Source organism: Camelina sativa, chromosome 14, assembly GCF_030686135.1.
Source record: "Camelina sativa cultivar CO46 ecotype springtype chromosome 14, ASM3068613v1".
Lineage (NCBI taxonomy): Eukaryota > Viridiplantae > Streptophyta > Magnoliopsida > Brassicales > Brassicaceae > Camelina > Camelina sativa.
The window spans coordinates 6,355,475-6,375,036 of NC_141893.1; the positions used below are offsets into that span (position 1 = coordinate 6,355,475).

General features: G+C 36.5%; 4 protein-coding genes and 1 long non-coding RNA gene across 6 annotated transcripts; 2 read left to right on the forward strand and 3 right to left on the reverse strand.

Moving 5' to 3' along the window:
• Nucleotides 1-558: 558 nt before the first annotated feature.
• LOC104740153 (RNA demethylase ALKBH10B) lies at nt 559-4,133 on the reverse strand. Its single transcript, XM_010460681.3, has 9 exons — nt 3,813-4,133; nt 2,960-3,658; nt 2,635-2,739; nt 2,442-2,545; nt 2,250-2,367; nt 2,062-2,169; nt 1,862-1,974; nt 1,592-1,746; nt 559-1,505 (listed from the first exon to the last, which is right to left on the reverse strand). Exons 2-9 carry the CDS (start codon nt 3,534-3,536, stop codon nt 908-910), a joined length of 1,878 nt encoding a protein of 625 aa, XP_010458983.1. The 5' UTR covers nt 3,537-3,658; nt 3,813-4,133; the 3' UTR covers nt 559-907.
• Nucleotides 4,134-5,146: 1,013 nt separating this feature from the next.
• LOC104740154 (putative xyloglucan endotransglucosylase/hydrolase protein 28) lies at nt 5,147-7,371 on the reverse strand. Its single transcript, XM_010460682.3, has 4 exons — nt 6,951-7,371; nt 6,738-6,838; nt 6,332-6,540; nt 5,147-5,920 (listed from the first exon to the last, which is right to left on the reverse strand). The coding sequence occupies exons 1-4, from the start codon at nt 7,132-7,134 to the stop codon at nt 5,416-5,418; spliced, it is 999 nt and encodes a 332-aa protein (XP_010458984.2). The 5' UTR covers nt 7,135-7,371; the 3' UTR covers nt 5,147-5,415.
• An 825-nt stretch (nt 7,372-8,196) lies between these two features.
• On the forward strand, nt 8,197-10,185 carry LOC104740155 (uncharacterized). 2 transcript variants are annotated; one of them, XR_015580548.1, is made up of 5 exons: nt 8,197-8,280; nt 8,686-9,008; nt 9,262-9,306; nt 9,453-9,579; nt 9,675-10,185. It is a non-coding gene; the product is annotated as an uncharacterized LOC104740155 (long non-coding RNA). The 2 variants fall into 2 exon arrangements; XR_015580547.1 differs by lacking the exon at nt 8,197-8,280 and having other exon boundaries at nt 8,320-9,008.
• A 3,378-nt stretch (nt 10,186-13,563) lies between these two features.
• LOC104740156 (putative transmembrane ascorbate ferrireductase 3) lies at nt 13,564-15,336 on the forward strand. Its single transcript, XM_087485678.1, has 4 exons — nt 13,564-14,144; nt 14,274-14,322; nt 14,612-14,811; nt 14,910-15,336. The coding sequence occupies exons 1-4, from the start codon at nt 14,001-14,003 to the stop codon at nt 15,168-15,170; spliced, it is 654 nt and encodes a 217-aa protein (XP_087341804.1). The 5' UTR covers nt 13,564-14,000; the 3' UTR covers nt 15,171-15,336.
• Nucleotides 15,337-15,710: 374 nt separating this feature from the next.
• Nucleotides 15,711-18,492, reverse strand: LOC104740158 (protein OBERON 3). Its single transcript, XM_010460684.3, has 2 exons — nt 16,449-18,492; nt 15,711-16,347 (listed from the first exon to the last, which is right to left on the reverse strand). The coding sequence occupies exons 1-2, from the start codon at nt 18,196-18,198 to the stop codon at nt 15,872-15,874; spliced, it is 2,226 nt and encodes a 741-aa protein (XP_010458986.1). The 5' UTR covers nt 18,199-18,492; the 3' UTR covers nt 15,711-15,871.
• Between the last annotated feature and the right edge of the window lie 1,070 nt (nt 18,493-19,562).

Sequence of the window (19,562 nt, forward strand, 5' to 3'; positions counted from 1 at the left end):
GAAAAAAACTCGCTCACTCTTGCTTCTGCTTCACTGTGCAAGCCAAAACCTTCATTAAGAGCAAGGCAAGAGCCCTCTCCGGCGCCGGAAGGGCAAACCGGAGAGGCAACACAGATCTAGATCTAGAGGACGAGAAGAAAAAAGAAGAGAGAGAAGAGAGACGCGCGTATGGGCTACGCGCGAAAGAGTATTACTAAAAGGGTTCTCTTCTTGTATACAACTTAATTTACAATCATAATTTCCAGGACCATTTAAGCCTTGCCTATACTATAGACTGCAGTTAGGGACACAACTGGGTCCGATTCTCATCCATAAAGATTAGATACGACTATTTCACATATCTTTTGTCCTATGCACAGATTCTCTTTAAATATAATATATAGTAAATCCAGGATTACAGTATATGATAATATGTGGTTACAGGACTCACGTGAATACTACTCTAATTTTTGTGGATGAGATTGTGTCGTATTATTTTCAGTTGGCATGAATAATAATACTCAGGAAAAAAAACAACTGTAACTTAATATCTTGAGAATCTTCAGACATGTTTGGGACTTGGGAGAAAGAAAGGTATATATTATTATGTACAAATATAGATATGATTGTTTCAGTTGTAATAGGAAGATCCAAAAGTGTAAGCTAAATGTAGCAGAGATGAAAATCTAATAGAAAGGATTAAAAAGATAAATGATGATTTCCTGAGAGTAAGAAAACGGGTAAATTTTGCTTTTCGTCTCTTTTGCTTCTCTCCTAAAAATAATTCCTCAAAAGTGGCAAAAACAAACGACATTTCATCGAATTCGCCGCTCTTTTTTTTACAGTTTATATAAATAAACTGCACCTCAGAATTCATATCTCCCAAAAACTAGTTTCCTCTCTTTGCTCTATCTCCTCTCTTCTTCAGCTAATTGCTCTGTTTACCATTAGTACTACTGCCATCGTATTCCCCTGCAGCAGCCTCTTCCTTCGTTTTCACAGCATCTAACTTTCCTTCTGCAGCCTTGCTGCTTCCGTCGCTGTTGTCTGTTTTCTCTGGGGAGCCTTGTGAAACCACTTCTTGGTTTGAACCTGGTGGGAGGAACACACCAGTGCCAGGGATGAGCATTCGAGGTTGTGGTGCCGGCGGGTGTCGTGGATGAGGTGGCAACAGTGGCCACACCGTTGGCCCTGGTGGCACACCACCTGGGAACGGCATTGGAGCAGCGAGCGGAGGAGGAGGAGAAGGGGCAATGAACATCGGTTGTACAGCTCCGTTTGGAGGGCGGTGAGACGGTGTGGGCAAGACACCAGTTGTTGGGATAACAGGGTAGTGTTTAGGTGGTCCAGTTGGGTGACGGATGTGGTGATTCGGCGATCTGCTAGGCGGTGGTCCCCAGTTAGATCCGCTTATGGAGTTTCTCGGTTTGGATTTGATGAAGGTGATGAGTACCCGTTGCTTTCGCGTTGAGTGAACTGCATACTTAGCAAGATTTGCAGATTTGCCTTCCACCAAAAGAACCGATCTGTTTTAAAAGTACCAAAAAATGATTGATGACAAAATAGGACTGAAAGATTTCTCAAATTTGCAGAATAAGTGATATTAGTTTACCCGGGAGTGAGAGACAGCTTGAGAGAGCCCTTGTAGTCGCCAGGATGATCAGAGACAATGACTCTTCCAAATGTGAAATCGCATTCAAACAAGGACAAGACACACACGGGTCGTCCAAACCAAGGAACATACATATGGGGCTGCGAGTGATCTCCCTATGGTTCACAATCAATAGAGAGACAAAAGAAAACTCCTACTTTGTTAAAAGTTTAACAGAAACAAAATAGTTTTAGGGGTTTTAACGAATTTAGCAATCAGTTTAACTTTAACCTCGCTGAAGAAGTCAATGATGCAAGCGTCTGGTTTCACAGGAATGATTTGCTTAGAGACCAAACGTTCAATGATGTCTGAAAGAGCTGATGGGATTGGCTCTACTCTTCGATCTGCATTAAAACCGATATCTCATGTTAACCCATACACAGAAAATTATAAGTAGAGAGGAAATTATGGGAGAACATTAAAGGACATGCCTTTGATACTCTCATCCTCAGGCGGCGTATCAGCTATGGGGAGACCAAGTTGGATCATCTCGCGTCCATGTCCTCTGTTTGGCCGCTTATAACCCACATATGCCTCACCTGTTTCCCATTAAACCAACAGTTTAAGACCCAGCTAAAAACAAGTTGAACCCTTACAGTAGAGCAAACAAGATTCTTACTTTGAAGTTGACCTCTTCTACCAGAAAGTCTCAGATTGTTTACAAGAGAAACGAGTTGAGAAACCTCCTTTGCGTCAACCATTTTGTCGTATAGCTTCAACCCTTCGACAACATTAACCTACTCAACAAAACTCAGCAACTTAGTGTCCTAGGCCTAAACTATAGATAGACACTAAAGAAGATCTAACTCACCATTTTCGCTTCATACATCTCTTGGACAACAAAAGTCTTTGCCATGCTTGCAGGACACTCTTTATCTTTCTCTTCTTGCTTTTGCTCAGAACTGAGACTGTTATCTGAACGATAGAAACAACGCATAATCGGAACATTGCAACCAAGTCTAATATCCGGTGAAAAAACCAAGAAATCAGGTTTTCCAAAGTACCTTTAGAAGCCGAGTTACACTTATGGTTCACTATCTCCTCTTGACCTGCAGCTTTTTCCACTTTTTTCTCGTCTTTACTAACGCTCTTCGGTTTCTCGCTAACATCTGTCCCACAGACAAAACACAAACAATATTTACATTTTCTGTAAAGCTACGAGTCCCAAGACTAAAACCGTAACATCCACCACCAAAATGTTCCACAATAAACACAATGCACTATCTCATACAGTCATACCAAATTGCAAAAAGGATTGAGCAGCAAAAGAAGTTTGCTTTTCTTACAAGCAAGCAAAGCCTTGAAGCCAAACAAAGACTATTCGATTACCTTTCTTCTCCTCTGTAACAGATAAAGCCTTAACATCACTTGCTAGCTTGGCTTCCTCCCGATGCTCAACACGATCACTGCTTACACTATGGTAATCCGAAGTGGAATTGAAACTATGCCCATTTCTCGCCATCGAATCAGATCCTCTGTAACCACCACCACCGCCACCATGATGCTTGTTAAACCCACCAGGCCCTGATCTCCTTCCTCCAAATTTCCCAACCTGATCAGAAGAACTGTAATGCCTCTGAGGTGGCATCTGCTGTTGCCTTTTCCAAGCGATCTGCTGAAGATTGTAAGAAACCTCAGCAACTGGGTAAAACTGTTGCATAGTGAGAACTTGAGACCAGCCTAAACGACGGTGATGGATGCTTCCGATCACTGACTCGTATTCGTTCTGATCTCCGATCGTTTGTAAATGCTGACAGAGGGAATCAATGATCGCGTTAGCCGCAGCGAACTCCGCACGCAGCCACGAGATAAACCCGTCTCTCTCGTCGGGGATCCAGTTTCCGGCGACCGGAGGGAACTGCAATTTCTCAGAAGGAGCAGTAACATTTCCTGGTGGCATTGCCATTTGTGGCAACAATCAACAACAAATAAAGCAAGTATCTTTTGACTTCAGATTATAAAAATAAAAATCGTTCCTTTAATTTCTCAATAACAACAAACACAAGTCATAGCTTCCTTCAAACAGATCTGCAGAATCAAAAACAAATAAAAAGATCAGATTTTGATTCAATTCAACGAGATCACACACTAAATCCTGGGAATTCAGATGAAACCCACAAAAAAAAGAGGTAAATTTTGGGAAAAAACACTAAACCCAAAACGATATTAGAGAAGCAATCACCATAAATGTGAAGGGTTTTTGAAGTAAACGATGACAGATCTGGGCGAATCGAGTAATCTCGTCTTCAACGTGAAGCTGAGTGAAATAAAGAGAGGAGAGTAATCTTAGTTAAAGTGATGTATAAAAACTTAAGGGAAGCTTCCCTAAAAGGGTGAGAGAGAGATCTAGGGTTTTTCAAGGAAAGAGGTGTAAAGGGTAAGAGAAGATTTTTTTTTTTTTTTTTTTTTGCTTTTTTTGCTTAGTTAAGACGCATGCGTTTAAGAGTCTTAAACGGTGGCTTTTGAATTCATCACTCACTCTCTTTTTACACTCTCTCTTTTTTTGTCCTTCCATAAAATTGTCAAAATAAATTACACTTCCATAATTACGCAGTTTTACAATCTTCTGTTCCCAAATGCAAAATTTCGATTAATTCATTCTTACACTAATCGAATTAGTTTCATGTTTAGTGTATTATTAGGTCTCTTTAATTTATTTTATATGCATACATATTAGATTTTGGAACGAAATCGAGATTCCGCATCTTTTTAAAAGATGCCGGTTAATTTAAGCATTTTATCACGTCACTTTTTTTGTTGCTTTTGAATCAAATGGGCCTTATGGCCCATGGTATCATATGATAAGATTTAATATGAATCATGACCCCAAATGAGATATATAGATTTTATACGTTTGGTAAAAGTTATGGCATTTTGTTAAAGTTTTGGGTCCATTCCCACGACATATATTTCTTAAAGGAATTACGAATATTGGTGAAATCTCAAAATAGATGAGAGTTTACTTTATGTTTGTGTTCAAACTTTCATTGATTAGGCTTATGATAATTTAGATTAGTAAGTCGACAAACATGCTGTAATATGTAAAAGCTGATATTGACTAAATAACCCAAGCTTTTACATCCCACTAAGGCACTAACTACGAATTTCATTCTTTCTTTACCAAAGTCATTTATTAATTATCGTCGTATGCATAACCAAGATAACACGTATAGAGGAGATTCGTGTTAGCCGTTGTTATCTTACTTTTTAATGTAATCCTAACCAAACCACTTATCGAGTTTTTGTATTTAACTTTTTTTAGGAAACATATGGCAGTGATCTATTACATAAGTCCCAAAACATCAATATTACAATTTAAATAAATGGAAGAAATCGCACGCAACACAAGTCATCCATAAACGGACCCACGAGTTCTTACATCGATGTGCCTCGAAATGACATTACCATTGACACAATTTTTGTATATGTAAATGCACTGAATGAATAATATGGTCAGACAAAATAGATAAATAAGTCAACAAAGACCCAATGAACACTTGTCCATAGCGCTACGTGTACAAAGTAGACAAACATACTAAATTTTGTTGAAAATCCAAGATAGTGAGAACATAAATGCATACAGGAAAAAAAAAGACAAGAAAAGACTTTTTTTTTTGTTGACAATTTTATGCAAATTTGACATTGCATAAGTTTTTTTGAAATGGAGGAAATTAAAATATATCGGTGTCATTCCATTATTCTCTTAATAAGTCCATAATTCATATTCCTATACAAGACAGAAAATGCCAAAAATGTCCTCTAGCTGAACAACAATATACACCGATTCATATTGACTCAGTTCCAGCTAAGCGGTTCTTGCTCCGGTGCTTCCCACGCCGGTGGCCACGAGGAATCCCACCGAATGTGACAGGATCGTAGACCCTGAGACGCTTAGCTTCGGCTGGATTCACAACACATTCCGACAAAACCACCTTGTACCTCATATGGTCGTAACAATACGAATAAGTCATGTGTTTCCGTCGGAAACTCTCCATTTGTTTCCTTTGAGACACCGTTATCTCTGATGCTAGCCGGAGATTCTCGACCGCTTCATCTTCGCAGCTCGGAAACTTCTCGGTTGGGTCGACGGCGCAGCCGTGGAGGATTAGATCAGTGAACTGAGTGACGTAAGGGGCATACTTGTAATTTACACCGTATTTACCTCCATCAGTTGCCCATTTAGAGCCATCCCATATGGTTGCGTACAGAGACATTGGCTTCGCCGGGAAGTCACCGCCCATTGACGCCGTGCGTTTCACTTCTCTGATCGGAACATTGTCCACATAAAATCTGCAATAGAAAAAAAGAATCATGAAAGTTATCTAAACGGTGACAATTTTTGTTAAAAAAAATCAGCTTTTTAGTGAAATGGAGTTAGATTCTTTTTACGAAAATATTCAGTTTGGGTACTCTGTTGTTGCCAAAAATCGAAAGCTGTAAATTTAATAACTTTCCAAAACAAGAAACTACATCCACCAGCTATACTTATATAATTGTTGAATTCAAGTCACCATCTCACCTCGCATAGACCCAGCTTAGCTTTCCTTAAATAGAAACATCAAGTAACGGCTAATGAGTCTCCAAGATCATTGTAAGACTCATAAAGCCCTATCTAACGACTCATAGTCACTATTCTAATTGCCATAGTTAAATTTCTAAACTAATTAAGATGGGATTTGCATTTTTTTTGTTAGAACTTACATGATGTGAGAAAGAGACCAGAGGATACTGTATTGATGGAACTCCTCAGTCGGATCAAACCAAAGATTGTATCTTTCTTCTCTGCCCAAATGTGTGCTTCCATTACCGTATATGTTCGTCTGAATCCTCCATTCTTTGCCTCTAATATTCCCCAAGAACTCAAAATCAATCTCGTCATGATTCTTCTCATACAAGTCCCCATTTGATAGCTGAGCATGACCAAAAAAAAAAAAACGTTTTCAAGATTTATGTTTTTTCTATAGGTCGGTTGGGGGGGGGGAAACAAAAGAATCATGAGAAGAAATATATAGTTTTGGGTGGACCCAAATAGCTAAAAACATATGAATCCATTGTGGGGTTTTTTTTGGTGAAAATCAGCATATTTGTTTTAGAGATTGTTGCTTACATAAAAGGCTATGACAACTCCTGCAGAGTAATCTGATGGTAACTTGATAGAAGAACTGAAGAACCCATGTAAGTAAATATCATTTGAGGCAAACCCAGAACCTGTATAAAACATGGTTTTTGTTAATTCATCATCAAAACTAATCAAGAAACATAGACAGGAAAACAAAACACAAAAAACAGACTCAAGAGGAACAGAACAAGAAACACGAACCGGTTCTTTCATCGAGCGTTAACCGGACAGATTTGCCGTCTCTGTGAACGATTAGATTCTGGTCACCGAACAGCTGTGTGTAACCTTCGTCGAACTGTATAAGAGGAAGCTTTTGTAGAGCGAATCCAGAAACCAAACCGGTGAAGAGTGATATGAAAACAAGAAAACGAGTTAAGAATCCCATTTCTTTATGTAAACCGTTTATGTGTATAATAATATTACAAGCAAGGAGGAAAAGAGAAGAGATACAAATGGATAAATAGCGTATTGAGGACGAGCTATGGAGAGATGTGTTGGGACAGAAGAGAGTTAGAGGATAGTGAGGAAAAATAGTAGTATATGATGTGAGGCCAGAGTACGTCTGGCTATGGTTGGTTTATACACTTTTTAATCTTCATATAAATATAATGTCAGCTTGTTTTGTTTTCCCTAATTACTTTTCTTTATTTATTGCACTGGACCAGTAAAATATTTTTTAAAATGCTATAACTTTTTCCTAAAGATTCTTGTAATTGGCAATTACACTGATGGAATCTTAAACTATGATTCTACATAAAATTAACTAAATTTCAGTTTTATTACTCTTGTTAGATCAATGTAGTAATAGGAAGATTTTGATTAACACAATGGTAATAATCAAAAGAGACTTATAATAACGTAAAAATAATTATTTACATTTTTAAGACAATCAGATATTTTTAATTTACAGATGGTATGGTAGTATTAAAGACAGGAGAGAAAAAACAAGAGTAGCAAGAAGAAAGCATAGGGTGTGCTTTGCTGCTTACACATGTGTCCCGACAGATAGTCACAGGTAGAGTCACTAACACTTGCTATTTTATTTTTATTTTTGCTTTCCGAAAAAAAAATAAAGAAAAAGAAATATCTATAGAGATGAAAAAAGGTTATAAGTTCTGTACACAAAATTTGTTTCAATCATTGTAACAGTGTAGGTAGGAATAATATATACATAAAAACAACTCATATTTGTTTTGTGTTTAAAATTGTGAATTTTCTCTTCTCAATTGTAGCTTTCTTTCCAATAAGACAAGTGTGGATACATAAAAAATCAACGTGGGTGGAAAAATGACTTTGTGTCGAAGCTGCAGGAGGATCATCGGGGATGAATGGTCAGGATGTAACGTTTGACACCACCGCGGAGCTGTGCCAATGAATGATCGATAAGCGTAAACGGTATCGTACTGGTTAGTGAACTTATTAAGTGTAAAGCAACTTTAATTGCCTACTCGAACTATAATACATGAAGTAACTATTTCCACCTAACACCTGCAAAATTTTACTACAACAATAGTGACTCGCTGACCCGGAGGTATATTAAAAGCATATAGTATAATTGATGTTTTGACTATTTCGTATTTAACGTAGCATATGAAGATTCTTTTATTTCTCGTTAAGAAAAATAACTCCTTATTTCGCTTAATTAGTTGTCATGGAATATTTTGTAACGCTGTGCTAAGACTCTTACAGGGATATTCAACTTGTTTTTTAAGGATTTTGGAATATTTTAATATTTTAGAATTTTGTAAGATTTAGGAGATGTTTAGGAGATTTGTTTGCGTTTTAGATTTATTTTTATTTTTGTTTTAGAGAATGAAATGTGATTCTATCAGATTCTATGAGATTTTATTAGGAAACTTTGTTTGATTTTATTCCCAATGATGAGACTTTTTTTTTGACGTCAATAACAAGGAAAAAGCTTTATGTTAAATTCTAGATGAACAGAAGAAAGCATATATATGTATACCTCCGGAGACGAATAAAGGCTGACAAGTGTGAAAATGAACACCACGAACAGGTGCTTCGTGCTCGTTAAAACTGTCGATCAAAACACCTATCGATCAAAAAAACTTGTGATCAGCAGCGTTACCGGAGAATTTCTCATTTGTTTCTAATTGATTTGCTGCCAACTGAAATATTCCTCAGCTTTGAATGAACTCAGTGATACGGTTGATGTTCGCATAAATCTGGCTTCGCTCCTCCTGGAAGATGGCAAACGAGATGAAGCTGTATTAGTGCTTTCTCCTCCGGAAAAACCAGGTCAGTAGAGAAAATTGTAGTCTCTTTTTTGGGGATTTTCTGCATGCATTGTCTAAGCGAGTGCATATTTTACCTAAGATTTTGTCCTCATGGTACATTACTTCATTAAACAACACTTTGACAGTTTTTATGCGAATTTTCTCTGACCTCTTTGTTTGAAACATTATTGTCGGTTCTGACCTCTTGTTTGAAACATAAAAATGCTTTTCCCTTTTTATATTGACTGGGCTTATCCTTTGACTTTTGTACTCAGGAAGAAGCTATCAAAGATGAAGAGTATCACCATCTTTTCGTGGATGTAATTAACTGTTATCTTTTACCATTATCTAGTATATTGAATATCGTTGCTTTTACATACTTTTTTTCTTGCTTATGACCGTATAGCTTCCTTGATACCATATTGCTTTATGTTTTTCATGACTCCTAAAGTTATCTGTTTTGTAGTTGTGCAAAGCGTTGGCATCCCTGCCAAGATATTGGGAAGCTTTGGAGATAGTTAATCTTGCTCGGAGATTGGATGCTAAAATGCTGCCTGTTGAGATAAAAAAGGAACTTCAGTCACTTGGAGCTAGTACCTAACGCAACCTTGATAAATCATGTCTTGTAGATCTTACAGCTGGGTTTATTACCTGTGTTTAACTCCCTTTCTTCTTATAATATTTACAGAAATATCATGTGATACAATGGATCCAAAGCAGTGGTTTGACTGTGTAAGATATGTCATCCAACAACATCCGTATCGTTTGAATGCCTGGAACTGCTATTACAGAGTCATTTCAAGATAGAGAGCGGCATTTCACTTGGAGAGTATTGTAAGCATGTTTTGTTTACGACTTTACCAAATTAATATCATATTATGATTATTATGTGCAGATTAGGGAAAAGAGCATCAACTGAAGCTAAGTTCATGCATCATCTAAGGAGTAAGTATAGAGATTGCGTACCGCCCATTCTAATTGCTGGTCATCACTTCACCGTGACAAGCCGACATCAAGATGCTGCAAGAGAATACCTTGAAGCATATAAACTAATGCCTGATAGTCCTTTAATTAACCTCTGTGTGGGTACGTATGTATTCATATTGTTCTCTTTCACTTTCCCAAATTTCCGAAATTAGTTAAATTGAAGGTTCACCTTCGTTGATACCTTTCATGAGAAAAGCAAGAGTTTTTGAATCCTCGTAGTCGTATGGCAATCGGGATAAAGATGAAGAAGTTTATAAAAAGAAGTGAGCTATTCTGGCTCTATGGTTTTGGGTTAGACGAAATCCTTCAAAATTCTATGTTAAAGGGTATGATTTTGAGAAGATTATTTTTCAACTAAAAAGAAGAAAAAGGTCTCCTAAAATCATTCAAAGTAGCAATCTAAAAAAAGTTGTGATATTTTGAATAACAAGAGATTTAAAGTTGGTTTTATAAACTCTTGATTGAATAACAAGAGATTCTAAATTATTTTAAATGATTTTATATAAATCTTAGTTGAATAACATAGGATTTCATAAGATTTTTAAAATTTCTTGATTGAATAACAAAAGATTTTAACAATAATTTAAAATCCTTAAAAAAAACAAAGATTTTAACAATAATTTAAAATCCTTAAAAAAAACAAGTTGAATACCCCTCTTAAGCAATTTCTCATACATTCCCTTTGCTTATAGGGTAACTTTGTATAAATTATGAAGAATATGATACATTACACATAATTTGTTGTTTGCTAATTTTTGTGAATGGCTTATGAGTCTGAATTTGTTTCAGACTGGGGCTTAAATTATGTTCGGTGAGTGCTAGCTAATGTATTACACATTTCTTACACATCAGCATCAAGTAGCCGTTGGACCTCTCTTGTGATGGTGCCCACTGATAATGGCATTGATATATATAAAATTTAGTATTCAGAAGCGCAATTAACGGCAACTTTGACGCCGTTAATACCCTTTGTCAGGTGGGTAGGTCCGCAATTGCTTCACGCGCGTTACATAAATAAAGCAAATTCACAATATCATTCTTGTGTGTAGATATGGACATATATATGGTATGAAAAACAAATACTATCTATATTAATATTTGTTTCTTCTTGGCTTTGGTTAGAAAAGTTGGAATTTACTAATAAATAATTTGGGAACTCACAACGGTCATCGTCCCAACAAGTTTGATGAGAGCAAATTAGCGAAGAAAAAGAGTGTGTTCTGCTGCATTCTGCTAACGTGCCCGTTGTGTTAGCTCTGGAGCTCATGGAATCTAATGGAAGATCCCAATGTGGAATATTAACGTGAGATATTTTGTTTGCATCAAATGTCAAGTTGGTAAATCTAAGCCGTTAGTTTCTTCATGGGGATTTTCCTCCCATGCATGTGGGTACTTTTTTAAGTTTATTTTGCTGGATCCAACGGCTACGATCCGAGATTTGGTTTTGTGCATTATTTATCCCCAAATAAAATAAGTTGATCAGCGTGCGTGACCGATTAGTGGGAACTGGTTTATATGATCACTTGTAAGGCCATGCGATTTTGTACCGTGAGAAACAGTTATGGGCCTTTTATGTTTCAAGGCCTGAAATGTACCATACTAGTTAAGTATCTTTGTACTATGAGAATTATATTATTAAAAAAGAAGTATGTAGAAAAGTTCATGCCTGTCTTTACATCATACTTCTTCTAATGTACCATACTCATATGTCATCCTTTTTTTTTTGGTAAACCACTAGTCATATGCACTCATGTCATCTAAGATCAATTAGTGATATATCTCCTATATAATAAAACGGAAGTACACAACCTATTTTGTAGAGTATATAATATGGGTTATAAAATTAATTATTTGATAGGTTATACTTATATGTTATATGGGTTGTAACCAAATCTCGATTTCAGATTCTCTTAAAAAGGATATTCAAAAAAAAAAAAAATCTACACATAATATTAGGCAACAGAATCTTAAAAATTAATCACTATTCCGCGGATTATGAGTGATTTTCGATTATAATAGCAACTATATATTAAAATGGCAGAAATTATGTTTATTATGATTGATTTGATAAATTTCAAAAAATTTAGGCTAATTCGCGGAACAATCATAAAAAATCTAAAAAAATTTCAAGTCCTCATATTTAGCATATGATTTTATTTCATAATATTTTATTCACAACAACTTTTAAAAACAATCACATAAATTATATTATATAAAAATTATAATATAAATCAAAAGAATTTCAACCCATTCTCTATTACGGTTCTAATCTAGTACTCGTGTATTGTATCGAGACAATGAATAAAATCATGAAAAACCTATATATTTCTCCCTCTTAGGTATTTGATTATATCATTATACTACAAGTAAAAATAATTGAACATGGATTCTTACATGTATTTTATGCTATTTGACCGAACTAATTCATTGAAAAACTATCAAAATACACTTTTTAAAATTATATATTCAAATATATGCTATGCTCCTAGGTAACAAAAGAAGAAGATTTTATTACAAAAATATTTAAGACTACATTTTCAAGCAAGATAAATAACTATATTGTTGAATCGGTCAAAGTATTTGATGAAAAATTGGTCAAGATAGTTGACCATTTTTTAGTCAAAAAAAAAAAAAAAAAAAAAAGCCAAGGTCGGTCTATTGACCAAAGTTTTTCAACCGGAGCGAGCCACGCAGCAAAGCTATTTTAACTCTCCTTTCATCAAATACATAATCCACTGACGTAGGAAATATATCAACTCCAAACTAATTACTCGGCTCAGATATTAGTTCAACATTAATTTATTAATCCTCTTTTTTTCGTGTGTCCAATCCTAAATTGCTTTAGTTAGTAACTTTAGTGTTGTCATTTCATTTTCCGATATACACATAAAAACGATTTGTATAGACTATAGAGGTTGGGTGCAGATACTTTCCTTGACTCGCACCTAATCTAATCCATCTTTATATATTTTGCAAATATATAAAGTATAAACTATTATTCTCGCCGTTCTTTATGTTTTAAAAAAAACAAAGCGACAACCAGCCTTGTTTCTTCCATCTTTTAACTATGTCCTACCTCTCTATATTTAAGAATAAACGAAACATCCTTTATTTTTGGACGTTGTAATGGAGTCCTCTGTCTCCTCTATTTGGACGTCTTGGATCGCTCTCTTTATTTAACATAGCATAAAGAATAAATAAGTTCATACTATACATAAAATAGTTAAGATTGCAATTCTAGACAAAGGGCAAATGGAAGGTAGGGCCAAAGTGAGGTAGATAGATGAGATTAGAATCAAACGTACGAAAATTTCCAAAAGATTGGAACCCTTAGCTGTCTTCGCAAGAGAAACTCCCGTTATTTATATTCCAAACCCTTGCACGTAAGCAATTAGTTTGCTCACCGAACATCGAATTGTGTTAGACTTATTTGGGTTACGTACCCGATAAAAGATAGTTTAGGCTGATATCTTCTTTATGGATATACTAGTACTAAAACTAAATGAATTAGGTTGTAAGCGTTTATAGGGATCCATCATATATATATATAAAATTTTAAATATATATATATTTTTAAATATTTTTATAATAATATCAACACCATAATCAGCATACCATCCTCATCTTGTGTAGAACATTTGTAATATTAGTCTTGAGGAATGAGGAGTCTAAAGAATTCAAAATGGTCGAATCAATCTTACCAGTTTGTTAGCTGGGTCAGTTTTTAACAACACTGGTTAGCTACTTAGCTAGAGGTGTATATATTCGATTGTAAATATGGCGTCAACACTTACGTGCGATTTTATGTTTCTATTTATATATTGTTTGGGTTGTTTTCACATTTCAATTACTTTAGTATAAATAACCCTTTTAGATATCATATCACCCTTACCAGACAGAACAGGTGATACTCAATCTAGCACATTCTCTTTTCTTCTCTGCTGTTCTCCTTCTCTCTTTTTTCATTGATTTAAGTCATCATCTTCTTGAAAAAGAAGTGTTCAGAACCAAAACCATAAATTCGAGAATGGATCTAAAGCGTCACTCGTCGCTTTCTACACTTGTGGCTCATTTCTTTGGCATCTTAGCGGTTATTCTAATGCTCATATGGCTTCTCCATTACCGCGAAGGCATCGAGTATGGCTCCGACAACCCCTTTAAGGTTTTAAATGTAAGTTTGTATCTTCTACACTTTTTTATGTATACTTACATGAAAGAATTCAATCATTTTTTTTTTGGCGTTTGAACTGAACTAGTAATTACTTTTCTCTTTTTTTTGGTTGGGAAATGGTTGATATAGGTGCACATATTTCTCATGTACTGTGGATTTCTCTTTCTCGTGGGTCAAGGTAATTTCGTTACGATCTAAGACGCATACAAATGATGAAATGATTCATGTATAGAACCAGTTAAGTTCAGTAGAAATTTGCAACCCAATTATACTGCCCGTTCAATTTCCTCATGTTTCATCCCAATTAGTATTATACAAAGAATAATTTGGCAATCGATATATTCATTTTTGTCCTCTGATTAAACCGTACACACGTGATTTTCTGCAGAACAAAAAGTAACATTCCTGATTTTGCATGCTTTTTAAAATATTTTTGTTGACAATGATTGGTTGATTATGGGATGCAGCTATGATGACGTATAAAACGGCGTACGCGTCGCACCAAGTGCAGAAGATGGTTCACGGTGGGCTTCACTTAATAGGCTTGGTTCTAGGTATTGTCGGAATCTGCGCCGCCTTTAGATTCCACGACAAAATCAACCTTAGAGACATGGTCTCTCTTCACTCCTGGATCGGTCTCACTACTTTCATTCTCCTCGGTCTACAGGTTTGATTATTATTTCATAAATATTAATTGAATGTTAATTAAACTTACATCAAACACTAATTAAAAGTCATGGTGGTGATGTATATATAATTTTACAGTGGCTCTTTGGTGCGTTCACATTCTTAGCGCCGCAATCATCGTCGGGGACTAGGACGAGGATGATGCCGTGGCACGTCTTAGGTGGTCGGGCTCTACTTTATATGGGTATTGTCGCAGCACTCACCGGACTCATGCAAAGAGCAACAACGCTTGGTCAGAGCACAAACGCTGAGTCACGTCTAATTAACTTCCTCGGGTTAGCCATTCTACTCTTCGGCGTCTCCGTCGACTTCTCCGTCACTATTGGCCGTTATAATTGATATAGTACTACTATATTATATAGTCACACCTTTAAATATTTTCTCTATTGTATTAATCAACGAATTCTTTTTTGTTTGTTTTGTTTTCGTGTGTAAATGTGATTCGTGTGATATCTAATTTGTCATGAGAGTGATTATTTGGTATTCAATTTTTACTTTTTGGATATTTTTCTTCTTTTTGTGTTTGATCTTTGATGCTTACTTTAAGTAATAATTTGCATATTTTATTTATAGTGGTAAATTTCCAGGTCAGAAAGCAACTTGAACGGTCTATGAATTTTCATGGCACTACCATTTATATACTCTTTTTCTCAATGTAATATATCTATAAATGATTTTATTTAGGGTTAGAATATATTCTGCAAAAGTCATGTAATGAAATATACTATCAGAACCAATAATTTTATCTACTAGCTGTCCTTTCATTTTCATATTCTTTTTATGATTAAACTTCAAAAACCATAATATACGGTAGTATATAAGTGATCTACTTTATACACAAAATACATGTATTTTATATAATCATAGAAAATATGTATATAAGCAAAAAAACGAAAGTTATATAGATTGGGGAAAAAAAAAAGATAGTACCCAGATAACCAAATAAAACATTTATCATTAATTTGACATTTCCAAAAAAAAAAAAAAAAAAAAAACAAGAAGAAGCAGAGACATGGAAGGCTCTGTTTTTACAGATTCCTTCACACCAATTGTTGTCTTGTAACTTCCATTCTCTTCAACAATCCTGCAATCTCAGCCTCCATTCTCAGCTTCATGTTCCTGTAATCGCAGTGCGAGTTCTCAAGCTTCTTAAGCTCTTCCAGCTTAGTCCTCCTCCTCTCTTCTGTCTCCTGCAGACACAGACGCGCTAGCTTCTCTGTGTACTCTTCCTCCATCTTCTCCGTCTTCATCTCTATCATTCTCTTAAAACTCTCTGCTTCTATTCTCGCCTCATCCGCTTTTTTCTGGAACATTCTTGTTTCAGCCTCCTTTATTCTCACCATGCTCTCTAAACTATCAAAACTGTTCATCATTGCATCAGTTAACGCAAAGCTCTTCTTCTTCTGATCCTTGGATGTCGAAGGCGTCACAGATGCCTCGTCTTTTCTGTAGCTTGTTTCTGCTGCAACTGTTAGTTCTCTCGGGGGATCAGGAATGTCTTGTACCGACTCGGCATCTGCAAGAAATTGTGAAGCAAAGAATCAAACTTCAATCTATTAGAATCCATAAGGTTCACTAATGTTTGATCTAAACATGATTATAAAAGGGTGAACTTACAGTTGAAGAACTGAATGATGAAGTTAGAGGCATCAAGCGGGGAGATCTGTTTACTCTCTAACTTCTTAACCATTTCATTGGCTTTGAGGTGCAAAGCTTTGCCTTTCGCATCCTCACTTCCTCGGAAAACCTTTCTAACACAATCAAGCTCCTTGATAAGAGTCTCAAGCCCCCAATTCTTGGCGCAACACACGAAAACATCCTTAACGAATCCAAACATCTCTGACTTGTGAGCACATCCAATACAATGGAACATCATCTCAGTCGTACCTCTAGGACCTTTCAAACTATGTCCCGGTTTGATCAGATTCTTCTGAATCCCACAAGCAGCATGACACCAATGCGAACAAACATCACAGCCAACCCAACTACAAGTATTACTAGCTGAATCGAACCTCAAACAAACGGGACACATACAAGAGCTACAGAAGCCTTTGTTGTTGGAACAGATCTTGCATTCACAGTCATCAACAGGCAAAAGACTCTTACAATTCACATTCCTACATCTCAAGAAGAGAAAGATCTCAACCAATTCGTTCATAGGGATCCTGATCTTACCAGAGAGGAAATACTTAAGCCCTGTTCTCACAGCTACGAGAATGTCAAGCTGATCTTTAACACATTTCGACAACGTCTCTTTGCAAAGATCAGATCTTTTATCAATCTGGTTCTGTAGATTCGTCAGCTTCTCTTTCTTCTCAGGGGAATCAATCAAGTTCCTCAAATACTCTTTAGCTGATTCTAGAGTCTCATCAGCCATCCCTTGAATAATCAAAGCCACAGAAGATATCGATTTCGAAACGATGTCGTATAACACCCTCTCCGATCTAACCGTATCGTTATCTTCCAAGTTTGCTGCTTTCTTCCTCGAATCGCCGGAGATGGCGACTTCATTCCCCGGCCGAGCTGCTAACTCCGAAGGGAAGAAAGAGTAATCAGAGGAGCACGAAGGTTTACCAGAAATCGGATTGTTAGCGAGCGCGACGCCGCCGTCACCGATTGGTCTGAATCGGCTATGAACAGATCCGTTGGTTCCTTCGCCGGCGCACCAGATATGGTCGTCTTTACCGACGGAGCAATCGAAATCTGTGGATTTACGAGTCATGGAGCAGCTGATGTTGTGAGAGAAAGGGTGAGAGTAAGAGTACGACATAGACGGCGCCGTCGCCGTGAAATCGTTTGAAAACGACGTCGTTGTTCTCTCGCTAGTCGTCACCCTCGGCCTTTTCACGGCGTTTGAAGCCGTTAAAGACAGAGACACGTCAGGTAAAGCTAAAGAGAGATTTAGGGTTTCGATTTTGTTGCTTTTCTTGTCTTCTTCTTCTTCTTCATCCCCTGCTGCAGCTGCTTCAGCTTCTTCTTCGTGAGCTTTTCGTTTAGAAGAATTGGGATTCATATCTCTCAGATTGAAGAAATCTCTCTCGACCCATTTGTCATCGTAGCTTGAGTTATTCTCGGAAAAGGTTACAACTTCTTTCCCCTTTTGACCAAGGCTCTCAGAGATTTTATCACGGTTTTCGCAGAGGTAGCTGAGAGTGAGCTCGTTGCCTGATCTCGGCGATGATTTTGAAGAGAACCCGTCGAGGTTATTGGACCGGACGCTGAGAAAGTCGACGCCTTTCTGATGATATAGACCGGTTTTGTCATCCTGAAGGTGATGGTTTTGGTTGCTTAGATTAGAGAATCGTGGCTTTGATGTTTTGGTTCGAGAACACTCTCCATCTCCGGCGAGATCTTTCTCTCCGATCATGGCGTTGGAAGAGAGAGAGAAAGAGATAGAGAGAGAGAGAGAGAGAGAGAGATGGTAAAAACAGTGGGAAAAAAGTTTGGTCGTCTCAATGGCGGAAAACGTAATAACGTGAGAGTAGTGAGGGTACTTTTGTCATTAAATATTCGGCAAGTTCAGGCATAATAAGTTAACGGCTGTTTTATTTTTTGTTTTTTGTTTTTTGTTTTGTTCAAAAGTGTTCGTTCACCCGAGTCACTAGACGCGGTTTTTAAGTCATGCTTCGTTCGATACGCTAAAATAAAAACAGTTTTTTTTTTTGTTCTCGGGTAAGAGCAATTTTGACAAAATTCTGGTCTTTTGAGTATATATAAATCCTTGTTTATATTCTATAGTCCAATGAAAAAAATAAAACAGATATTTACATCGATTGAACTCTACCAAGTTTGACGAATTTTTTTCTCTCTCGCTCTGAAATAATCAAAATAATGGAAACGAATGAAGCTGAACAAAAAAAAATGGGGATACAAAGTAATATATATGGATACAAAATACAAAATATATAGATGATTGTTAAGTACTGGATTATCAGAACTTAAAACAACTACTGTTAATAATACTATTGAGATGATTTACGTCTCAAGAATGAATATAAAAGGGACAATGGACCAGGTCCGAATATAGTAGTATCAAACAAAATTTTAATTAAAAATGGAAAAAGTCAACACGTAACGTATTATTGATTGCCCACAACTTGTCATATTCTTCTACCTTTGTTTTGTAAGCATCTGGGCATGTTTTTGAAACACACAGCCGTTGACTTTTTGTGGCAATGATATTTTATAGGATATGCCTGCTGATAATATGCATTGCATGGTGATCAGTGTAACTATTGTATACAGTATTTGGATTTTTATTTACTGTGAAGAGTTTAATTTTATAAATGGATTAAGCGAAGGCCCAATACTGGAATAAATGATCAAACAATTTTACATTGGTAAGCAGAGAACATGCATGCCCGAATTACGGGAGGAGTATTTAAACCCGATATATGGACTAATTGCAAAGCTTTGAAACTTCTCTGTGTGAAGATCTAAACCTAGTACCTTCGCTTGCTGATCAGATCCAGTGTCGCCGCGGGTGAAACAGTAGAGTACTCCATCTTAACTCGACAATCATGAGGCGGATCTACGTCTTTCCACGTATTAGAGTCAAGAGCCAAAACCATGCATGAACTTGGTAGATTCACTCACTCACCTTATCGTTACCAAATCGGTTTGACATATAAATAAAAAGTAGATTCAGGGATGAGGTCTGACACAAAACAGAACCTTTTGAGTCTTGGTTGAAACATTAAGGACTACAATAGCCTCATCTCGAGATCAGAG